This window comes from Cheilinus undulatus, linkage group 13 (assembly GCF_018320785.1).
Source record: "Cheilinus undulatus linkage group 13, ASM1832078v1, whole genome shotgun sequence".
Taxonomy (NCBI): domain Eukaryota; kingdom Metazoa; phylum Chordata; class Actinopteri; order Labriformes; family Labridae; genus Cheilinus; species Cheilinus undulatus.
This window is the reverse complement of record NC_054877.1, coordinates 48,892,559-48,917,234: the sequence shown is the minus strand read 5'-3', so window position 1 is coordinate 48,917,234 and position 24,676 is coordinate 48,892,559. Positions and strand designations below refer to the sequence as shown.

The 24,676-nt window shown below is 39.4% G+C and overlaps 1 protein-coding gene across 10 annotated transcripts in view; it reads left to right on the top strand.

Moving 5' to 3' along the window:
• rasal2 (RAS protein activator like 2) overlaps window positions 1-24,676 on the top strand; it is a 138,256-nt gene that overhangs the window by 96,762 nt on the left and 16,818 nt on the right. For all 10 annotated transcript variants that reach the window (XM_041802636.1, XM_041802632.1, XM_041802634.1 and 7 more), the window contains 6 exons: window positions 1,702-1,814; window positions 17,739-17,892; window positions 18,266-18,364; window positions 19,393-19,947; window positions 21,388-21,532; window positions 23,363-23,507. In XM_041802636.1, the coding sequence (XP_041658570.1) occupies window positions 1,702-1,814; window positions 17,739-17,892; window positions 18,266-18,364; window positions 19,393-19,947; window positions 21,388-21,532; window positions 23,363-23,507 (1,211 nt within the window). The remainder of the gene's footprint in view (window positions 1-1,701; window positions 1,815-17,738; window positions 17,893-18,265; window positions 18,365-19,392; window positions 19,948-21,387; window positions 21,533-23,362; window positions 23,508-24,676) is intronic.

Sequence of the window (24,676 nt, the reverse complement as noted above, 5' to 3'; positions counted from 1 at the left end):
GTCCATGTCTATGTGTTCCTGTAAAGCGTCCTTGGGTTTCTTGAAAGGCGCTATATAAATTCAAGCTATTATTATTATTATTATTATTATTATTATCAATTTTTCTTATAACTTCAACTTTTTATCTTTTACCTTATAATTATGTCTTGGGATCATTTAATTCTTTTCTGTATTTTTATCAATATTGTTTTTATTATTATTATTTTGCTTTCAGTTTTTGGGGTTTCATCTCAAAATGGTTGATCATTTTCTCATCACTACCTTTTTTTTTTTTTTACTGAATTTTCACTCTTTATCTTTTTTTTTCATAAAGCCCCCTTTTACCTCATAATTACCACATACTTCATTTTCTATAAATTTTTCAAACTTTTTCTTTTATTTTTTCCACATAGCTGTGACTTGTTTTTTTTTTATAATCATAACATTTCATCTCAGTTTTTGGACAGACTTTTACAAATTGGACATTTTTGAAATGTTTTTGACATTTCCTCATTCCTGTCACAGTTTATGGACTTTTTCTGTCACAATTAGAATTTTCTTTTCTAATTTTTCTAAAATTGTTTATTTCCTGTGCTCACAATTTTAACCTTTATTGTTTGATAATCATTTCTACTATTTCAGAATTTTATCTTTTTATCAGTCTGATGTCTGCTTTGATTTCTGTCTCGTAATTTTGACTTTTTTCATTATTGTAGCAATTTTTTTCTCAAAAATAATTTCCTTTTCTCGTTCTGTTTTCTTATTGTTTGTCTTGTTTTTGTGATTTTTTAAAAACATAATTCCAACTTTCCTCCTAATAATTCTGTCTTCAAATGAACAAATCTGACTTATCTCTAGTTTTTTCTGTCATGTTTTTGTTATTTTGGAGAAAAAGTTTGGTCATTTTTCATTATTATTTCTTTATTTGTGAGAATTTTCATCATCTGACAATTCTGATTTTCTCATACATTTTCTGTTTTCTCATTATGCAGAGTTTTTACTCTCTAAATTCCTCAAGTAATTTAATTTATTTTATTTTATTTTAACTAATTTAACCTTTTTTTCTCTTTACCTTTACATCATTTTTTTTATCTCGAAATTTAGATTTTTTTTTCCTAACTGTCCTGAATTTTTTCTATATTTTTACTTTTCACCTTTTTTTGTCATTATTTTAAATTTTTAGTTCTTATGAAATATTAACAGGTTTATTTAATGATTTAATTCATTTTTCACGTATTTTCTTTTGTAGTCTTAAAACATATTTTTTGTTCCTGAATGATTTTTATCTCTGTTTATTTTTTTATTACATGGTTTTAATTCATGTTATTGAGTTGGTTGTAATTTGCTTTGATGTTTAATATTATTATTATTATTATTTTATTTCTGCCGTGTTTTGTGTCTGTATTTCTCTGTTTTTATTCTCAGTGCAGCACTTTGGTAAACATAAATGTTTTTAATGTGCTTTATGAATCAAGAGTGTCAGATTAAATGATTTATTCTTTGCTGGTATTAATGGTCTTCATAGTCCTTGTCTTTATCAGAAGTCATCTCACTTTAAATCTGTGGCTCCTTCCCTGCATGTCATGCCCCGCCCTCTCTCTGGATCCTGACTCTATCGTCTGTCCTTTCAAAATAAAGTCATAAAAACTCTTAATAAAAAAGAACAGACTTTGTTTGTCTCAGCTGTCAGTGTGACCCTCTGTCCTGGTTTCTGTCTTTCAGGGGTTTTTCAGTAAACGACTCAAAGGCTCCATCAAAAGGACCAAGAGTCAGACCAAACTGGACAGAAACACCAGCTTCAGACTGCCGTCGCTGCGACCTGCTGACGCTGACCGGTAACGCCTTTATTTAACTCAACGCCGCGTCCTCCATCCTGACGTTTTCCATTGATCCGTCACGTTTCTGTGCAGAGACAGAAGCTGCAGCGTCCGTTGTCTCTGTGATCCTGACTAGCAGTGACAGCGCTCTGATATTATTCTTCATTTCCTGCTCTGGTTTCTGCTCCTTCTCCTCTGTTTCTTCCTCTTATCAATCACAACGCCGTCGTCAGGGCGCCACGATTTTAGACTGTGATATGATTATGGTTAAAATAGTACAATGTTCATGCCTTTATGTTTCTACAGCACAAAACAGAAGTCTTTGACACCAGTGACTACTACTGGTGGATTTCTGGGTCAGAGGTCAGAGGTTTGATGATTCCGTTAGTCTGGTCAGTCCTGTCCTCCGTACGGCCGGTCTTTTCAATAAAATATGTCAGGAATGCTTTAATGGATCTTTACCAAACTGGTCAGGGGTGTTCATCTCAGTACAAGAATGAACTGACTAGAATTAGGAGGTCAAAGGTCAAGGTTGCTGGACCTCAGACTGTCCTTGCTTTCCAGGCCATTCTTGTGAATGTGATGTCATAAGATCACTCTGACGGATTTTCTTCAAACTTTGTGGAAATGTTCACCCTTACTTGAGGGGAAACTGCACAGATTTTGGAGGTCAAAGGTCAAGGTTAACATTTCTCTGTACTGTCCTGTAAAGATAGCCAGGGTTGGAGGGACTGTTTTGGGTTGTCCATCAGTTTTTCCAGGCCATTCTCAGGTATGCGTTGTTGTGCTTTCATCAAATTTTGTACAGATTTTTATCCTGACTCAAGGAGGAACTACTTATATTCTGGAGGCCAAAGGTCAAGGTCATTAAGCCTCATGGTCAGCCCTTTCTTATAACATTTCTATTCCAGTCAAACATGCGATTTCTTCTACAGACTTTCTAAAACTCCTTTAAACGTTGTGATAAACCGTCATGGCGTCCTCCCCGTCGTCTCTCAGATAAAACAGAGATGTTTAATTAGAGCCACAGCAGACATGAAAGATGAATCCCTCGTCTGTTTTTCAGAAGGTTGTGGGTTTTTCTTCATCATCGTCGTCTTCTTCCTCCTTCCATTAACCCGCCCAGACTTCCCAGCACTGACTTGAGGTGCTTTTACTGGCAGGCCATCTCTCCTCTCTGCCGCACTTCCTTTAGCGTTCCTCTCTCTTCTCTCTGTACTCGTCTGCTCTTGTTTTCTGGGTTTGGAGGAGAGAAGAAGTCCCCCAGGCTCAGCTTCTTCTCAGCGTTCCTTATGTGACCTGGGAAATCTGACGTTTTTACTACATGTTTTATAACCAGGAGAAAGTTCTTGAATTTACAGGAGCAGTGCTGAATCACAAAAACACAGAGAGGACATGAAGATGAGAGCGGGTGTGTAGTCTAGCCTGGAGCAGAGAATAATCGTCATCATTCACAAGTTAGCAGCAGAAAATAAAAAACCAGAAACAGGAACAGAAAAAAACTAACTAATCACTAAATATTGATTAGATTTACAGCTGATATCAACAGAAAATAAAGGACAGTATATATAGGAACGATAGACTGATATTTACAGCTGATATAGACTGTTATAGACTGATATTTACGGCTGATATAGACTGATATTTACAGCTGATATAGACTGATATAGACTGATATTTACAGCTGATATAGACTGATATTAACAGCTGATATAGACTAATATTTAGAGCTGATATAGACTGATATTTACAGCTGATATAGACTGATATTTACAGTTGATATAGACTGATATTTACAGCTGATATAGACTGATATTTACAGCTGATATAGACTGATATTAACAACTGATATAGACTGATATTTACAGTTGATATAGACTGATATTAACAACTGATATAGACTGATATTTACAGCTGATATAGACTGATATTAACAGCTGATATAGACTGATATTTACAGCTGATATAGACTGATATTAACAGCTGATATAGACTGATATTTACAGCTGATACAGACTGATTTTTACAGCTGATATAGACTGATATTTACAGCTGATATAGACTGATATTTACAGTTGATATAAACTGATATTAACAGCTGATATAGACTGATATTTACAGCTGATATAGGCTGATATTTACAGCTGATATAGACTGATATTTACAGCTGATATTAACTGATATAGACTGATATTTACAACTGATATAGACTGATATTTACATCTGATATAGACTGATATTAACAGCTGATATAGACTGATATTTACAGCTGATACAGACTGATATTTACAGTTGATATAGACTGATATTTACAGCTGATATAGACTGATATTTACAGCTGATATAGACTGATATTTACAGCTGATATAGACTGATATTTACAGCTGATACAGACTGATATTTACAGTTGATATAGACTGATATTTACAGCTGATATAGACTGATATTTACAGCTGATATAGACTGATATTTACAGCTGATATAGACTGATATTTACAGCTGATATAGACTGATATAGACTGATATTTACAGCTGATATAGACTGATATTAACAGCTGATATAGACTGATATTTACAGCTGATATAGACTGATATTTACAGCTGATATTAACTGATATAGACTGATATTTACAACTGATATAGACTGATATTTACATCTGATATAGACTGATATTTACAGTTGATATAGACTGATATTTACAGCTGATATAGACTGATATTTACAGCTGATATAGACTGATATTAACAACTGATATAGACTGATATTTACAGTTGATATAGACTGATATTAACAACTGATATAGACTGATATTTACAGCTGATATAGACTGATATTAACAGCTGATATAGACTGATATTTACAGCTGATATAGACTGATATTAACAGCTGATATAGACTGATATTTACAGCTGATACAGACTGATTTTTACAGCTGATATAGACTGATATTTACAGCTGATATAGACTGATATTTACAGTTGATATAAACTGATATTAACAGCTGATATAGACTGATATTTACAGCTGATATAGGCTGATATTTACAGCTGATATAGACTGATATTTACAGCTGATATTAACTGATATAGACTGATATTTACAACTGATATAGACTGATATTTACATCTGATATAGACTGATATTAACAGCTGATATAGACTGATATTTACAGCTGATACAGACTGATATTTACAGTTGATATAGACTGATATTTACAGCTGATATAGACTGATATTTACAGCTGATATAGACTGATATTTACAGCTGATATAGACTGATATTTACAGCTGATACAGACTGATATTTACAGTTGATATAGACTGATATTTACAGCTGATATAGACTGATATTTACAGCTGATACAGACTGATATTTACAGTTGATATAGACTGATATTTACAGCTGATATAGACTGATATTTACCGCTGATATAGACTGATATAGACTGATATTTACAGCTGATATAGACTGATATTAACAGCTGATATAGACTGATATTTACAGCTGATATAGGCTGATATTTACAGCTGATATAGACTGATATTTACAGCTGATATTAACTGATATAGACTGATATTTACAACTGATATAGACTGATATTTACATCTGATATAGACTGATATTAACAGCTGATATAGACTGATATTTACAGCTGATACAGACTGATATTTACAGTTGATATAGACTGATATTTACAGCTGATATAGACTGATATTTACAGCTGATATAGACTGATATTTACAGCTGATATAGACTGATATTTACAGCTGATATAGACTGATATTTACAGCTGATATAGACTGATATTTTTTCTGCCAATATTTGCCGATATTTACAGCTGATACAGGCTAACAAAAGACCGATGTGTGCCAATATTTAAAGATTTTTTGGTATTGGTATCTACAGCACATATAGGCTGACGTTAACAGCAGAATAAAGCCAATATTCACTGCCAGTATACGCTTATATATGCTTGTTTTCACAGTAAGTGTAGACTGAAATCTACAGCTAAAATAGAACAATACAGGCCAATATTTATGGTCAGAATTTGTTCATATTTACAGCTGATCCGGGTTGATTTAGGCCAGTATTAATAGTCAAAAAAAGGCTAATATCTGATATTTTAAGCTGTTACAGATCAATATTAACAGCATAGGCCCATAAAAGTGGATATTATATCCAACATCAGTCGATATTTTTAGCAAATGTAGGTCAGAGTTTACAGTTGATATCAGCCCATCATTTATAGCTGATATAGATCAATATATACAGCCATTATGGGACATTATAGGCCAATATTTACAGCCCATATGGGCCTTTATATGCCGATGTTCACCGTAAGTGTAGACTGAAATTTACAGACAAAATTGGCCAATGTATGCCGTTATATAAAGCTGGTATTGGTCTGTATTTACAGCTGATATGGGCTGATTTACTTCAATATTTACTGCACATGTACACCAGTTTAGATTAATTTTTACAGCCGATGGAGGTCGATATTTACAACAGACATAGTTTGACATTTTGAGCTGATAAAGGCTGTTAGTTACAGACAAGTTTAACTGCTGATACCTGCCGATATTTACAGCCAATGTTGGCTGATATATGCTGATATTTATAGCTTATATAGGTTCATTTTTACATCTGGTATAACTTGATATTTTCAGCAAACTTAGGTCAATATTTACAGCCAATAAAGGCCAATATAGGTCGATAATTATTCCTGATATTGTCTGATATTTATAGGTGATATTAGCCATTATCCACAGCTGACAAAGATCAGTATATACAGCCATTGTAGGCCATTTTTTTACAGCTGATATAGGCTAATATTTCAAGGCAATAATGTCTGATATTTACAGCCGGTATAGGCTGACAGATGCAGATTTCATCCTGCAAACCCTCAGATTTTTTGGTGTTAAAGCTCCACAGTGTGTTTTAATATCTAAAAATTGTATACTTAGTTCTACATGCTCACAGTTTTAGTACCAACATTCTTGTTCAGTGTAGACTGTCTGTAGGATTTTGTTTGCAACCTTTGATGCATTAATTCCTCTCCTTATGCTTACCCTCTCCTATTTCCTTGAAGTTTTGGTGCATTTTAATCCTGTTGATTATTAGAATAAAAGATATTTGATTCTAAAACACATAGAGTTAAAAGTACTCGAGGGTTTTAGCGTCCTTGCTGCAGATGGGAGTAGAATCAGGGATTATAAACAATCACATTAAATGTAAAACGCTTCTATAAAAATATTTGTGACTCTAAAATGACCTCCGTGTTACTCTGAGTGATGCAGCAGCAGCTCACATGTTGCTCTGAGCGTGTGCATGCGGCTTTATGGTGGACAGACTGTCAGCCAGCTGGACCGGAGGATAATGCTTTACACTCTCACTGCCTCTCCCTGGGATCAGTCGGCGCTCTGACTGCTGATGGACGGCTCGTCGTCTCTCCTCCGCCGAGCTCGGATCGCTCAGCTCTCCAAAACGCTGCGGTTCAGGTAGGACGGCGATGATTTTTGCAGGTCTGTGACTAAAGTGAAGCCTCGTCCTCGTCGTTAGAAGAGTTTTATTTGGGGTGAGTTTCTCAGAGTTTAAAACTGCTGAGTCATCACAGGGATGGAGACACTGCGGCCGGCTCTGAGGGACAAACTTTATATAGAGGCTGGAAACGTGATTATCAGCTATCTGCAGATCCAACAGGCTCAGCTCTGCTCCAGATGTTTGATCTAATGGGACAGCAGCGCCTTGGGGAAGTTTCTGATGTTTGTGGTTGGGTTCTGCTCGCGTTTGGATCAGGCTTTAACCAGGGATGGTCACTTCTTCCTCCTAAAGCTGCTTTCATGCAAAGTGTACTGGCGTCCAAAATATTGACTGTCCTTTGTTGGGTACTTTTGGAATAGTGGGTGGAACTGGCGAGGAGCGAGGGAAACCCTCGCTCCTCGCCAGTTCCACCCACTATTCCAAAAGGCCAACTAAGGCCTGGTATTAGGCAAAAAAGGAGGAAGAAAACTCCCAACATCCCCGGCTTCACCAACAATGGCAGAAATTTTCATGTAGAGAGCAGTGATCATCAACTGGCGGCCCGAGGACCGCCCCAGAACATTATTAAATTCAGAAATATGCAGCGGGAAAAAAAGGCTGATGCATATAAGGCATCTTTTTTAAATTCCCTACAGCTTTAAACGAAAAAGATTGATAAAAAAATTCACCTGTCACCTGTTAGCAAATATGATGCAGGTTAACATTTATTTTGATTAAAACTTTGGTGTTTTTCAACCTCAAATAAAATCGGTTTAAACTTCCGCTGTAAATCTACCACTGTCAGGGCTGAATTAACACAGACCTTTCAAAATAAAAATTGTTGGCACCCTCAACTTAATATTTGGTTGCACACCCTTGGGAAAAAATAACTGAAACCAGTCACTTCCTATAACCATCAACAAGCTTCTTACACCTTTCAGCTGGAATTTTGGACCACTCTTCTTTTGCAAACTGCTCCAGGTCTCTCAGATTTGAAGGGTGCTTCTTCAACAGCAGTTTTCAGATCTCTTCATAGGTGTTCATTTGATTTAGATCTGGACTCATTGCTGGCCACTTCAGAACTCTCCAGCTTTGTCTCCAACCATTTCTTGGTGCTTTTTGAGGTATGTTTGGGGTCACTGTCCTGCTGGAACACCCTTGACCTCTGACCCAGACCCAGCTTTCTGACACTAGGCCCTACATTGCGGCCCAAAATTTTTTGATAGTCTCCAGATTTCATGATTCCTTGCAGACAGTCAAGGCACCCAGTGCCAGAGGCAGCAAAGTAACCCCAAAACATCCTTGACCCTCCACCATGTTTGACTGTAGGTACTGTGTTCTTTTCTTTGTAGGCCTCATTCTGTTTTCTGTAAACAGTAGAATGACGTGCTTTTCCAAAAAGCTCTACCTTAGTCTCATCTGTCCACAAAATGTTCTCCCAGAAGGATTGAGGCTTACTCAGGTACAATTTTGCAAACTCCAGTCTGGCTTTTTTATGTCTCTTTGTCAGCAGTGGGGTTCTCCTCAGTCTCCTGCCATAGCGCTTCATCTCATTCAGATGACCACGTATGGTCCCAGCTGACACTTTTGCACCCTGAGTCTGCAGGACAGCCTGAATCTGTGTGGAAGTTGACTGAGGATGTTTATCCACCATTCCAACTATCCTGCGTTGCATTCTTTTGTCAGTTTTTCTCTTCTGTCCACGTCCAGGGAGATTAGCCACAGCTCCATGGTTATAAACTTCTTGATTATATTACACACAGTGGACAAAGGAATTTCAGGATCTCTGGAGATGGTCTTTAACCTTGAGATTGTTCATATTTTTCCACAATTTAGCTTCTTAAGTGCTCAGACAATTCTGGGCTCTTCTTTCTCTCCTCCATGCTTGGTGTGACACACACAGACACACAACACAAAGTTTGAGTCAACTTTTAGACATTCTAACTGGCTTCAGGTGTGATTTCTAGATTGCCAGCACCTGTTACTGCCACAGGTGAGTTTAAATGAGCATCACATGCTGGAAATAAGATGATTTACCCACAGTTTTAAAAGGTGACAATCATTTTGTCAGCCCATTTATTTAGTTTTGTGTAAAATTAAATCAATTTTGGCTTTTTTCTTCTGTTTTTTTTTGTGTTGTTCCAATGCACATAAAGAAAATAAACAAATGTATACCAACAACATTTGTAATTGCAACAATTTCTGGGAGAAATTGTGTATTTTCTGGAAAAATTCCAGGGGTGCCAATGCTTTCGTCCATGACTGTAAGTGGTCTGCTGGAGAAGTGGTTCTCAACCTTTTTGAGTCGCAACCCCCAGTTTAACATGCACTGTTGTTCGTGACCCCACTCCCCCAGCCACCACGCACGCTCCTCCCAAACATGTACACTAACACAACCCACCCCCACCCCCACCCCCCCCACACGCTGTCCGCGGTGCTGAAACAAAAAATGGACGGTGCAGGTATACTGAAAAAACAACTGAAAAATGTACTTAGAGTTCTTATTCTACTCCCTTTACTGGTTGTCAATAAAACTCTGGCTCTATTTTCACTCTAATGTCAGTGGAGAAATCTAAAGATTGCGGAAACATAACTAAGTAAAACGATAGTCAACAAGTGTGAGAGAGAAAAAAGCAGCAGCTTTGCCTCTGGGGATGAGCTTCCACTCAAGATTGTGTGGGATATTTCTGTATATGATGAATAACATGTACAATAATTCTCAATAGATACTTGTTTTTTCATGACATTCTGTCTAAATTCATAACTTCTAATATTTTAAAGGCGTTCCTGGTCCTTTCTGTCGCTTGCACACCCGACCAACACAGCATACTGTTTGTGTCTGATTTACAAACAAGCACTTAAAATCACGCTTCAGCTATCAGTTTCTTATTGAGACACAGGTCTTGCCCAAAGGCACAATAACATCCTATTTTTTTGGCAACTCGCTTTTGGATTTATTAAGAAACATTTCGCAGCATCACAATAACGCTTTAACGTGACCAACAGACCAACAGTGGTCGCTACATCACATCATGCTGCTGCTAGTTGAGCCAGTTAACATGTAAACAAATAACACAAACTTTATTTTTCTTTTAAATTAGATAAAAAAAATTGAACATTTCTGTTGCTGAGAGCTTGTTAACACAAAAACACTGCAGGTATTCCGTGTTGTTTCTGCTCGTGCATGAAAAGCCATATTTCAAAAAGTGGGGCTAGTATTTATGGAGCTCGAAGCTCTGATATCAGCCTGTGTCGGCCTCAGGGCCTTACGTTTCTCAGGTGGTGGAGCTGCTGTTAGGCTTTTTGGTGACTTACCTTGAGACCCCTGCTGCTGCTGACCCAGGTCTGAGCTGGAACACTTTTTCTTTTAAGCCAATCGCTCCATTTTTCATCAGGTAGCTAGCAAACTTGCTGCAGCTGCGGCTAAAGCACCAACACGCGAGCTTTTTTTCTTTCTCTTTGTTTCTTTTTGTTCCGCTGTGTGTCACTGAACAGAATCTCACGCGCACAGTTCAGATCATACAAACTCAGTTGAGACAATGAATTTTTGACAAATAATGAATCAGAAAACAACTAAAACAACTCCCTGTCTAAAATTATGTTATTTAATATTAATTATGTGCATTTATATTTTTCCAAAAATGATTTGGTGACCCCCAGAAATCATCTCACAGCCCCAGTTGGGGTCGGGACCCCAAGGTTGAGAATGGCTATGCTGGAGGGCCGTTTGAGTGTGACGGTCCACAGCCAGACCCCGCTCCAAACGAGGCCTTTTGGTAGTTTCTATATGCAGAAATCTCTACTTCCCCTCGTCTGGAGTTCTCTGCTGCTGTGTGACATCGTCTGCAGAAAACTTATTCTGGTGTTGTGTTTACACTTGCACGTGAAAGTTTGCACATCTAAGCCTCTCTCTGTAACACCAAAACAACAAGGAAACCACCAACAGCCCTAGCTGCCAGGCTAGGATCATAGCTACCAGGCTAGGATTGTAGCTACCAGGCTAGGATCAAAGCTACCAGGCTAGGATCATAGCTACCAGGCTAGGATCATAGCTACCAGGCTAGGATTGTAGCTACCAGGCTAGGATTGTAGCTACCAGGCTAGGATCATAGCTACCAGGCTAGGATTGTAGCTACCAGGCTAGGATCATAGCTACCAGGCTAGGATCATAGCTACCAGGCTAGGATCGTAGCTACCAGGCTAGGATCATAGCTGCCAGGCTAGGATCATAGCTACCAGGCTAGGATCATAGCTACCAGGCTAGGATTGTAGCTACCAGGCTAGGATCATAGCTACCAGGCTAGGATCATAGCTGCCAGGCTAGGATCATAGCTGCCAGGCTAGGATCATAGCTACCAGGCTAGGATCATAGCTACCAGGCTAGGATCATAGCTACCAGGCTAGGATCATAGTTACCAGGCTAGGATCATAGCTACCAGGCTAGGATTGTAGCTACCAGGCTAGGATTGTAGCTACCAGGCTAGGATCATAGCTACCAGGCTAGGATTGTAGCTACCAGGCTAGGATCATAGCTACCAGGCTAGGATTGTAGCTACCAGGCTAGGATCATAGCTACCAGGCTAGGATCATAGCTACCAGGCTAGGATTGTAGCTACCAGGCTAGGATCATAGCTACCAGGCTAGGATTGTAGCTACCAGGCTAGGATCATAGCTAGCAGGCTAGGATTGTAGCTACCAGGCTAGGATCATAGCTACCAGGCTAGGATTGTAGCTACCAGGCTAGGATCATAGCTACCAGGCTAGGATTGTAGCTACCAGGCTAGGATCATAGCTACCAGGCTAGGATTGTAGCTCCCAGGCTAGGATTGTAGCTACCAGGCTAGGATCGTAGCTATCAGGCTAGGATCGTAGCTACCGGGTTGGATTGTAGCTACCAGGCTAGAATCATAGTTACTGGGCTGGGATCGTAGCTGCCATGCTGGGATCATAGCTACCAGGCTAGGATTGTAGCTACCAGGTTAGGATCGTAGCTACCAGGCTAGGATTGTAGCTACCAGGTTAGGATCGTAGCTACCAGGTTAGGATTGTAGCTACCTGGCTAGGACCATAGCTGCCATGCTGGGATCATAGCTACCAGGCTAGGATTGTAGCTACCAGGTTAGGATCGTAGCTACATGGACACCTCTAGCTCAGGTTGAATATTTGGCTGTGATTGTAGCTCAGGTTGAATATTTGGCTGTGATTGTAGCTCAGGTTGAATGTTTGGCCGTGTTTGTAGCTCAGGTTGAATGTTTGGCCGTGTTTGTAGCTCAGGTTGAATATTTGGCCGTGTTTGTAGCTCAGGTTGAATATTTGGCTGTGATTGTAGCTCAGGTTGAATGTTTGGCTGTGATTGTAGCTCAGGTTGAATATTTGGCTGTGATTGTAGCTCAGGTTGAATATTTGGCTGTGATTGTAGCTCAGGTTAAATATTTGGCTGTGATTGTAGCTCAGGTTGAATATTTGGCTGTGATTGTAGCTCAGGTTGAATATTTGGCTGTGATTGTAGCTCAGGTTGAATATTTGGCTGTGATTGTAGCTCAGGTTGAATGTTTGGCTGTGATTGTAGCTCAGGTTGAATATTTGGCTGTGATTGTAGCTCAGGTTGAATATTTGGCTGTGATTGTAGCTCAGGTTGAATATTTGGCTGTGATTGTAGCTCAGGTTGAATATTTGGCTGTGATTGTAGCTCAGGTTGAATGTTTGGCTGTGATTGTAGCTCAGGTTAAATATTTGGCTGTGATTGTAGCTCAGGTTGAATATTTGGCTGTGATTGTAGCTCAGGTTGAATATTTGGCTGTGTTTGTAGCTCAGGTTGAATATTTGGCTGTGTTTGTAGCTCAGGTTGAATATTTGGCTGTGATTGTAGCTCAGGTTGAATGTTTGGCTGTGATTGTAGCTCAGGTTGAATATTTGGCTGTGATTGTAGCTCAGGTTGAATATTTGGCTGTGATTGTAGCTCAGGTTGAATATTTGGCTGTGATTGTAGCTCAGGTTGAATATTTGGCTGTGATTGTAGCTCAGGTTGAATATTTGGCTGTGATTGTAGCTCAGGTTGAATATTTGGCTGTGATTGTAGCTCAGGTTGAATGTTTGGCTGTGATTGTAGCTCAGGTTAAATATTTGGCTGTGATTGTAGCTCAGGTTGAATATTTGGCTGTGATTGTAGCTCAGGTTAAATATTTGGCTGTGTTTGTAGCTCAGGTTGAATATTTGGCTGTGATTGTAGATCAGGTTGAATATTTGGCTGTGATTGTAGCTCAGGTTGAATATTTGGCTGTGATTGTAGCTCAGGTTGAATATTTGGCTGTGATTGTAGCTCAGGTTGAATATTTGGCTGTGTTTGTAGCTCAGGTTGAATATTTGGCTGTGATTGTAGCTCAGGTTGAATATTTGGATGTGATTGTAGCTAAGGTTGAAATATTTGGCTGTGATTGTAGCTCAGGTTGAATATTTGGCTGTGTTTGTAGCTCAGGTTGAATATTTGGCTGTGATTGTAGCTCAGGTTGAATATTTGGCTGTGATTGTAGCTCAGGTTGAATATTTGGCTGTGTTTGTAGCTCAGGTTGAATATTTGGCTGTGTTTGTAGCTCAGGTTGAATATTTGGCTGTGTTTGTAGCTCAGGTTGAATATTTGGCTGTGTTTGTAGCTCAGGTTGAATATTTGGCTGTGATTGTAGCTCAGGTTGAATATTTGGCTGTGATTGTAGCTCAGGTTGAATATTTGGCTGTGATTGTAGCTCAGGTTGAATATTTGGCTGTGTTTGTAGCTCAGGTTGAATATTTGGCTGTGATTGTAGCTCAGGTTGAATATTTGGCTGTGATTGTAGCTCAGGTTGAATATTTGGCTGTGATTGTAGCTCAGGTTGAATATTTGGCTGTGTTTGTAGCTCAGGTTGAATATTTGGCTGTGTTTGTAGCTCAGGTTGAATATTTGGCTGTGTTTGTAGCTCAGGTTGAATATTTGGCTGTGATTGTAGCTCAGGTTGAATATTTAGGGAGATTTTCAGGAGTTTAGTGAATGTGAAAACTGTCAGCGGCTGTGTGAGTCGCCCCCTGCTGGCTGAGAACTAACACTGATAATCGTATTCTGCTGTTTCTCTGAGAGGTCAGAATTAAGAGCGCAGAGATGAGTGTGTGTAAGTGCTTCCTCCTCCTCCTCCTCGTCCTCTGACAGCTGAGTAGATCATGTTTCCGTCCTGATGCAGAGACCAGCCCTTCCTGATTCTGATGAATATTTTCCTCCTCTGAACAAACATCCAGTGTGCTCAGTTAGTGAAGCGTTGCTGCTTTACAGGTTCCAACAAAGCCGTCTTTAACTCTGTGGTGAAAACTCAGATTTAGAATGAAAGCACTGAAACCACAAAGATTTATTGTTTCTTCTCTTAGATAGAGGCAGGGATGTCTTCATCAGAGCTGGACTAACTTCTCCTCGGTCTCACTGCTCTAAATCCATCCATAGTGACCAGGGTTGGGTATTGTCTGGGTTTTTACTGATACTGGTGCTAAATCTGTACTTTTTGTATGGTGCTGGAGCCTAAACTGTACTAGAGCCTTTATTTTAGAGAATAAAATGAGTTAAAGGTCTGCAGGAGAATTAAAGCTGTCATAAATGATTTACATAAAGATCTTTACAAGATGTCAGTGGAGCACAGGATAAGCAAACCAGTGTATGTTAACACATAAATCACACAAATAACCTATTTCTTGGCTTTCACTGGGTGGCAGTGGGCTGCTTTATTGAAATAAGATATCCTGTAGGTGTTGGATGTGTTGGTACTGGTTTATGATACTCATCCCTAGTTGGGACGACCCGCCCTGCTCTACCTGCCTTCAGTAGAAACTGCGAGGCCTATAGTCAAAAAAATCTCTCTCTCTCTCTCTCTCTCTCTCTCTCTCTCTCTCTCTCTCTATATATATATATATATATATATATACAGTGCTTAACAAATGTATTAGACCACCTGTCATATCTGTCTCAGAGACCATCCAGCATCATGAAGAGCTTTAATGCGGACTCTTTCATTTTCAGTCAGCTCTCCACGTTTTACCATTCTGAACAGGAAGGAGGAATTTCAAACTGAATTCACCCAAATTTGAGCCGGCTCACTGGGCTTCTCTGAGAAGTCAGAAATGAATCAAGCATAACATTCAACCACTAAAACTCATTTTTCACTTTAGGGATGCAAGTAAATAACTATAATTTGACATATTGATCCAGAAATTTTAATGTGCTTTATTATTTTTTCAGTTTTTTTGTAAATCAGTAAATTTGAAAATGCATGGATAACAATAATAATTCTATTTTAGTATTAAAAATATCAGTTGGGTTAAAGAGCTTCTACATATTGGTGTATTAACCATTGCAGAAACATAAAAAATGATTTTGGTAATTACCAATGCTGTTAATTTAGGGCAGCTGTGGCATAGACCTGACTTTGGGTAGTGGTCTAATAAATTTGTTAAGCACTGTATATACACAGTGCTTAACAGTATAGAGTACTGGAACTGATGGACTGGCCAAGTCAAAGTCCAGATTTGAATCCTATTGAACAAATTTGAGATTTAGTAGATTCAAAGATTGATGGCACAAAAGTTTCATCTAAAGCAAGTCTGTGGGAACAGCTAGAAACTATCTGGAGCTCAATAACAAAAGAGACTGTGGAAAAGTCCATAAAAACAACGGCAGCAAGAATGCAAGCTGTTATCAAGGCCAAAGGAGGCCATACAAAATATGAAGTTTTTTGGTTATTATGTGTGAAAAAGGACTATTTAGTTGTTTCAGTTTGTTATTTGCAAATGAATAACAATAACGTTTTTAGTTTTAAAAAAGTTTTTGAAAGATTTCTAAAATATTTATGTTTTTTCATTGTTATGACAGGTGGTCTAATAAATTTGTTAAGCACTGTATATATACATATATATATAAGCTTAGCACAAAAAGTAAGGAAATTTGTGTTTGGTAGATTTTTTCTTTGCTGTAACAATGCTTCTTGGTAATAAATCTTGTACCGTTGGAAAGCCTGTTTATTTACTTTTAAATGATGCCACATTTGTAAGGATCATGCATTTGTGGGATGAGCAGCAGAGCTGAGTTTGTGGACTGCGTCCATGAAAAAGTTGCCAGAACTTCTCTGCCAATGCCAAAGAGCTAGATGATTTCCTGTGTTTCTTTACCAAAGTAAAAGCTTGTCACTTCCTGTTAGAGCAGTTGAGACCTCCAGCAGTGCTTCACCGATGATAGTAAAGCGGAGGGTCACATAAAAGAAGACAAACCTTCACTTCTCTCAGCTTTCACCAGAGATGATGTCTCATCAGCCTCCGTTCCTCCTGGATTCATGGGTAAAACAAGGCTAGAACAGTACTGGTCTGTAAAATCAGGGCCAGGTTCAGGAGTATGAGGATTACTGCTGAAGTACTCGAGTTAATGTTCTCATGGTCTTTCCGTCCGTGATCTGATTGGTTGATGTATTTACAGCGGGGGAAGCATCAGTGTCACAGCATCAGTGTTGATCTCAACTCTCTAATCCTGCTTTACGTAACTCATCCGACACAGAGGGAGGATTAACCGACACGCTGAGTTCCAGAGTCTTCTCTGAGAAGCTTTAGACTGAGAGAGTATCACTCACTGTTATGATCAGTCTATGATGGAGACGTCCTCAGACCTGGTCCCCTTATAGATCCTGTTATTATGTCACTTGTAGTGATGTGAGCCATGTATTTTAGAGCAGGATCACTCAGATATAAATCAGACTCTATAATTCTGCTCCTATGATGTTTAAACAAACGTTCTCCTAATTTAATTTATTGTGAAGGTGCTCATTGATCCGTCTGTCAGCGTTTCTTTCTCCTGAGGCCACTCTGTAGTTACTCTCCTGCGTCACGCTCAGCTGCCTAGCTCCCGCTGTCCCATCAGAGCTCGTCTCTATTGAAACGCTCCCGATGGGACGCTTGCCATGATTGGCTGTCACCAGACTTTGTTTACCGCCTGCCCGAGTTGCGAGAAGCTTCATAAAGGCGAGGCGTTCACCGTGAGAGGAGCTGCTGCTGTCTGCAGGACGGTCCAGGTGGGAGCGAGGAGGAGGAGGGGGAGGAGGGATGCTCTGGGGGGGCCCCTCTCACCTGGCTCTGTGGTTGTTTTTCGTAGGTATTACTGCTCTCTTCTTCTCTGACGATAGGCTGAGGATGTTTGATGACTCCTGTGGCCTTTATGTTCTCTGCAGCGCCCCCTGCAGGGGTAGATTACTTAAGTCTTAAGAGGACAGTCAAATAGGGAGGAGAGTGGGGGATGACGGGGAAAGGAGCCAAGAGTCAGAGTTGAACTACAGCCGCTGGACAACCGGGCTATCCAGTGCCTCGCCGTCTTTCTTCCACCTCTGTTCATCCTTTTTTATGCTTCTGGTTTTCCTCTTCTCTTCCAGATCTCGCGGGCTCCCCAAACTGAAGGAGTCGACCTCACATGAGTCTTTGCTGAGCCCGGGCAGTGCGGTGGAAGCTCTGGACTTGAGCATGGAGGAGGACGTGTTTATCAAACCTCTGCACAGCAGCATCCTGGGACAGGAGTTCTGCTTCGAGGTGAGACAGAAATCACTCAAACATTTCAGATTTCAGCCGTCTGAAGCCACAAAGAATAAAAATATTATATTTACCGCAGACTCAAGCAAGCTGAGTTTGAAATGTTTTAAAATATAATTAAAAAGAGAAAAAGAAAATGTGTTCAGGCTAAAATCAAGCACTTTTCAGAGAATCTGGTTTCCATTAGTCCCACATACTTTTCCTGGTTTTGGTTGCTCTGTCCCGACTTTTGTGAGATGTGTTGATGCCATCAAATTCAAAATGAGCAAATATTTTGTATGAAATGGTAAAAAGTTGCTCAGTCAAAAACCAAACCTGAGCTGAATGTCATCTGAAGCGATCACTGATAAACTCTCTCCGTCTCATTGTTCAGGTAACGTATTCAGGCGGCAGCAAATGCTTCAGCTGCACGTCAGCCTCAGAGAGAGACAAGTGGATGGAGAATCTGAGGAGGACCATTCAGCCCAACAAGGTGAGAGACACACATTCTCCCTCATGATGACTTCTGAGCTGGATTTTTACCAGGGATGTACATGAGAAGCAGAGTTAGTACTTAACAGTCAGTGGCAAGTCTAACACTTGGAGCAGGATTTAGGTCTGAGGTTGTGAGCTCAATGCTGACACAGCAGATAACAGAAGTCATGATCCTTACTGCTGAGAATATTAGGAGGCCGTTATCATTCACACATGAGCCTCACACCCAAGTCCAGACTGGTCTGTATGAGAAAGACAAAGATGGAATGTTTAAGAAGCTTTAAAGAATGATATCACTAAAGGCAAGGATTGAATGTTTTCTAAGCTTTGATGACATCAGCTTTCTAAAGCCTATTAAAGGCTTTAAAGTATGACATCATCTTAAAGACAAAGATGGAATGTTTTAGACACTTGAAAGAATGACATCATCTTAAAATCAAAGATGGAATGTTTTAGACACTTGAAAGTATGACATCATCTTAAAATCAAAGATGGAATGTTTTAGACACTTGAAAGTATGACATCATCTCAAAATCAAAGATGGAATGTTTTAGACGCCTGAAAGTATGACATCATCTTAAAATCAAAGATGGAATGTTTTAGACACTTGAAAGTATGACATCATCTTAAAATCAAAGATGGAATGTTTTAGACGCTTGAAAGTATGACATCATCTTGACAGGCAAGTATGGAATGTTTTACATGCTTCAAAGAATGGCATCATCTTGACAGGCAAGTATGGAATGTTTTACATGCTTGAAAGAATGGCATCATGTTAAAAACAGTGTCGTAATGCCAACAGAGGACAGTCAGTATGAGGGAGAGATTGATGACAGAGAATTATCAGAGTCATGATGCGTTGGTCTTAGACATGTAGGTGTTAGGAACCAGTTCCTGTTTTAATTATGTTTCCTTTTTTTTTCATTTAGTTTTTTTTTACACACATAAAAATAGTATTTCATGCAGATTTAAAGGTCTAAAATCTGTTGAATTGTTTTATCTGAGTGCGTTTGTTTTTGTCTTCAGGACAACTGTCGGCGGGCAGAGAACCTGCTTCGCCTGTGGATCATCGAGGCCAAAGATCTTCCACCCAAGAAGAAATATTTCTGCGAGCTGTGTTTGGACGACGTCCTGTACGCCCGGACCACCAGCAAGACTCGCCACGACAGCCTGTTCTGGGGCGAGTACTTCGATTTCTCGAGCCTGCCCGCCACTCACAGCGTCACCGTGCACATCTACCGTGACGTGGACAAGAAGAAGAAGAAGGACAAGAACAACTACGTGGGTCTGGTCAACATCCCTGTGTCGGGCATAACGGGCCGGCAGTTTGTGGAGAAGTGGTACACGGTTAGCACGCCGACCACCAGCAAGGCCAAAGGAGGCGGACCGTCCATCCGCATCAAGTCCCGCTACCAGACCATCTCCATCCTGCCCATGGAGCAGTACAAGGAGTTCGCCGAGTTCGTCACCAACAATTACACCATGCTGTGCTCGGTGTTAGAGCCCGTCATCAGCGTTAAGAACAAGGAGGAGATGGCGTGTGCGCTCGTCCACATCCTGCAGAGCACCGGAAGGGCAAAGGTCAGTCCCCACCCACCAGACAGGCTCAGAATAATACACACATCCTTTTCATGAGAGCTATAGAGATGATTTTAGTCCCAGAAAGGTTAATTGTACTAATGACAACAGATCCACAAAAACAACCAAAATAACGCTGTAGTACCCATGCCAGGCCAGGAGGTGGTGCTGTGACGTTGTCATGAACAACATGTGCATGCTCATATCCTCTTTCTTCTGAAGAGCAGTGAGGTGTAGCCATAATAACCTGGATGACAAAATAACCTTTGTGTGGATGGGCCGTGAGGAGGGCGGGAATAGGGATGAGTGCCTGCTGTAGGAATGGTTGGAATGCTTTTTAACCTTTAAAAGAGAACATCTTCAAAGGCAAGGATGGAATGTTATATAAACTTTAATGAATGACATTATCTTCAAAGGCAAGACTGGACTGTTCTCTAAACTTTAATGAATGACATCATCTTCAAAGGCAAGGTTGAATGTTTTCTGAACTTTAAAGGCTGGTATTCTCTCCAAAAGGCAAAAACAAAATGTTTTATACATTTTAAAGGCTGACATCTTTTTAAAAGGCAAGGCTGAAATGTTTTTTGAATTTTCAAGGCTGATTTTCTTTTGAAACCCAAGGCTGGAATGTTTTATGAACTTCAAAGGCTGACATCATCTTCAAAGGCAAGACGTGAATGTTTATGAAATTTAAAGGATGACATCTTTAATGACAAGGCTTGAAGTTTTACAATTTTAAAGGCTGACATCCTTTTGAAAGGCAAGGCTGGAATGTTTTCTAAATTTTAAAAGATTTCATCATTTTGAAAGGCAAGGCTAGAATGTTTTCTAAAATTCAAAGGCTGACATCATCTTCAAAGGCAAGGAGGGAATGTTTAATGAACTTCAAAGGCTGATATATTCAAAGGCAAGGATGTAATGTTTTTTAGACTTTACAGGATGAAATTATCAGATCAGAACCTTTTAGGCATTTATTTCATTATAAAATGAGTAAATAAAGGTCCAATCAGCTCACTGCAGAATATTTTCTCTCTGAAAAGATGGCGGATGCAGCTCTGATACACTGAATATCTCACTAATCCATTAAAATTATTAATTAAACCCCAAAATCTACAAAATCTGATTTGGTTTATAAAGAGTAAATAAAAATAACCAGCAAATGAAGGAAAGACAGAACGTGTATTTTCATGTTGTTTAGAAAAAGGTTCTGACTAGCTCTGCTTAGGACGGTTTAAGTGGGAAGAAAGAACTGATGGAGACAAAAATATGAAACCATTATTAATGTTAAAGATAAATAAAATAGTAACTGAGCAGATAAGGTCACTGAGGAAACATTTCAGAATCAGAACCAATAATTCTTTATGATTCCACAGGGGAAAGTCATTTTTATCCATCTTTTTGCACCTTCATCTTCATGTTTCTCCTCTTCCTCCTCGTGTCCAGGACTTCCTCACAGACCTGGTGATGTCTGAAGTGGACCGCTGTGCCGACCACGATGTCCTGATCTTCAGGGAGAACACACTGGCCACCAAAGCCATCGAGGAATATCTGAAGCTGGTGGGACAGAAATATCTGCACGACGCGCTCGGTGAGTCTCAGCCACCAGATCAACCAGAGAACTCAGCTTTAACATTAACTCTGGGGTCAGGAAGACAACCCTCAGCCATCACAACCATCAGAATACTCAGCTTTAACGTTAACTCCGGGGTCAGGAAGACAACCCTCAGCCATCACAACCATCAGAATACTCAGCTTTAACGTTAACTCTGGGGTCAGGAAGACAACCCTCAGCCATCACAACCATCAGAATACTCAGCTTTAACGTTAACTCTGGGGTCAGGAAGACAACCCTTGGTTTTCAAAAACACCCTTCCTACCTGCAGACTAGGCTCTAGTTTCTGCTCAGCTGCTTGACGTCTCAGTTGATACCAAAAATGCGCCACGTATGATCCATGATGGAAAATTTAAAAATGAGACGAGTCACGACAAGTTGAGCATCATTTGTTTGTTTTGGACAGTGTTGGTACGGGAAAATGACTTGTCTTGTCATGGTGTCCTATTACAACGATTACGGTTTTCTCCAGCTGTAGAAGTACTCGTTTTTAAGTTAATTTTGAAATTAAAACCCACGTATTTAGCCCTGATAACACATGGATTTGTATGAGAGTCTGTGTTCTGCATATTTCCACTACTTTTTGACTCGTCACAGTGCAGGAGAACGTGCAGGCCGTGTTCCTGCAGTGTCACGTGGATCCAAAGATGAATTAAAAGTGAAGAAATTCTTCACAGACTCCTGAAAGCATGTTATGTCCTCAGTCTGCTGTATCATCTTCCTCTTCCTCCTGTGGCTGACTCTGCTCCGTTTGCATGTTCTGAATCATTTCACAGAGCTTCACAGAGACTTAAAATAGTTAAAAAGTGTGCTGAAAGTGACAGAAGCAGGGCTGTGACGGACCCTGGAGACCCGCTGTCGCTACAAACCAACAAACATCCCCAACTCCTCACATGTACCGACGAGCCGAACTCTTTCAAACTATTATTAGCAGGAGAGAAGAAGCTGCAGCGATCAGACACACGAATCATGTCGCCCTCATTAATATATTTATAGTTCACGTCTGAAAATAGGGAATAAGTCCTGATAGAGTGGCTTCATGTGGAGCGTTAGGTAACATGACTATGGTTCAGGCTTTATTTTGACAGCAGCTTATTATTGAATGATTTCAGCTGACTTTCTACAAAGATTCACCACAGCAGAGCTGATTCATGCCGCTCTGCCAAACAGTCAGAGGTTCAGACACTCGTTACGGATTAATGAAGCGTCTAACAGAGAGGATATATATTCCTCTGCAGACTCAGAGCTAGAACGTGTTTGCACCAGAGACAGAAAAATGGTTTTACTTTGACTTTTTCCAATAATTCAAATCACTCAAATGTTGAATCACTAAATAAAGAGTAGTCAGCAATATTAAGGTAATCAGATGCAATCACATGCACTGTAGTAGAGCATGGTCAAGTTTGTATCTTTCATGTGGACGGATACAGGATTTTATCAGCAGATATAAGCTTATAAAGTTATTTGCAGTATTGGCAGGTTTGAGAATTCCTGCACTTGGTCACTATCAATATATAAGCTGTAGATATCAGTCTATATCAGCTGTAAATATCAGTCTATATCAGCTGTAAATATCAGTCTATATCAGCTGTAAATATCAGTCTATATCAGCTGTAAATATCAGTCTATATCAGCTGTACATATCAGTCTATATCAGCTGTTAATATCAGTCTATATCAGCTGTAAATATCAGTCTATATCAGCTGTAAATATCAGTCTATATCAGCTGTAAATATCAGTCTATATCAGCTGTAAATATCAGCTGTCAGTAGGTAGTGCTCTAAATGTCCCTGTTTGTGTCTCCAGGTGAGTTCATCAAAGCTCTGTACGAGTCGGACGAGAACTGTGAGGTGGATCCGAGCCGCTGCTCAGGCAGCGATCTGGCCGAACATCAGAGTAACCTGAAGATGTGCTGTGAACTCGCCTTTTGCAAGATCATCAACTCCTACTGGTAACAACACGTTACATAGATAAACTCCTACTGGTAACAACACGTTACATAGATAAACTCCTACTGGTAACAACACGTTATATAGATAAAGTCCTACTGGTAATAACACGTTACATAAATAAAGTGCTACTAGTACCAACATGTTACATAGATAAAGTCCTACTGGTAACAACACATTACATAGATAAAATCCTACTGGTAACAACAGGTTACATGGATAAATTGCTACTAGTACCAACACCTTACATAGATAAAGTCCTACTGGTAACAACACGTTACATAGATAAAGTCCTACTGGTAACAACACGTTACATAGATAAAGTCCTACTGGTAACAACACGTTACATAGATAAAGTGCTACTAGTACCAACACCTTACATAGATAAAGTCCTACTGGTAACAACACGTTACATAGATAAAGTCCTACTGGTAACAACATGTTACATAGATAAAGTGCTACTAGTACCAACACCTTACATAGATAAAGTCCTACTGGTAACAACACGTTACATAGATAAACTCCTACTGGTAACAACACGTTACATAGATAAAGTCCTACTGGTAACAACACGTTACATAGATAAAGTCCTACTGGTAACAACATGTTACATAGATAAAGTGCTACTAGTACCAACACCTTACATAGATAAAGTCCTACTGGTAACAACACGTTACATAGATAAACTCCTACTGGTAACAACACGTTACATAGATAAAGTCCTACTGGTAACAACATGTTACATAGATAAAGTGCTACTAGTACCAACACCTTACATAGATAAAGTCCTACTGGTAACAACACGTTACATAGATAAAGTCCTACTGGTAACAACACGTTACATAGATAAATTGCTACTGGTAACAACACGTTACATAGATAAACTCCTATTAGTAACAACATGTTACATAGATAAAGTGCTACTGGTAACAACACGTTACATAGATAAAGTCCTACTGGTAACAACACGTTACATAGATAAAGTCCTACTGGTAACAACACGTTACATAGATAAACTCCTACTGGTAACAACACGTTACATAGATAAAGTCCTACTGGTAACAACACGTTACATAGATAAAGTCCTACTGGTAACAACATGTTACATGGATAAACTCCTACTAGTACCAACATGTTACATAGATAAAGTCCTACTGGTAACAACACGTTA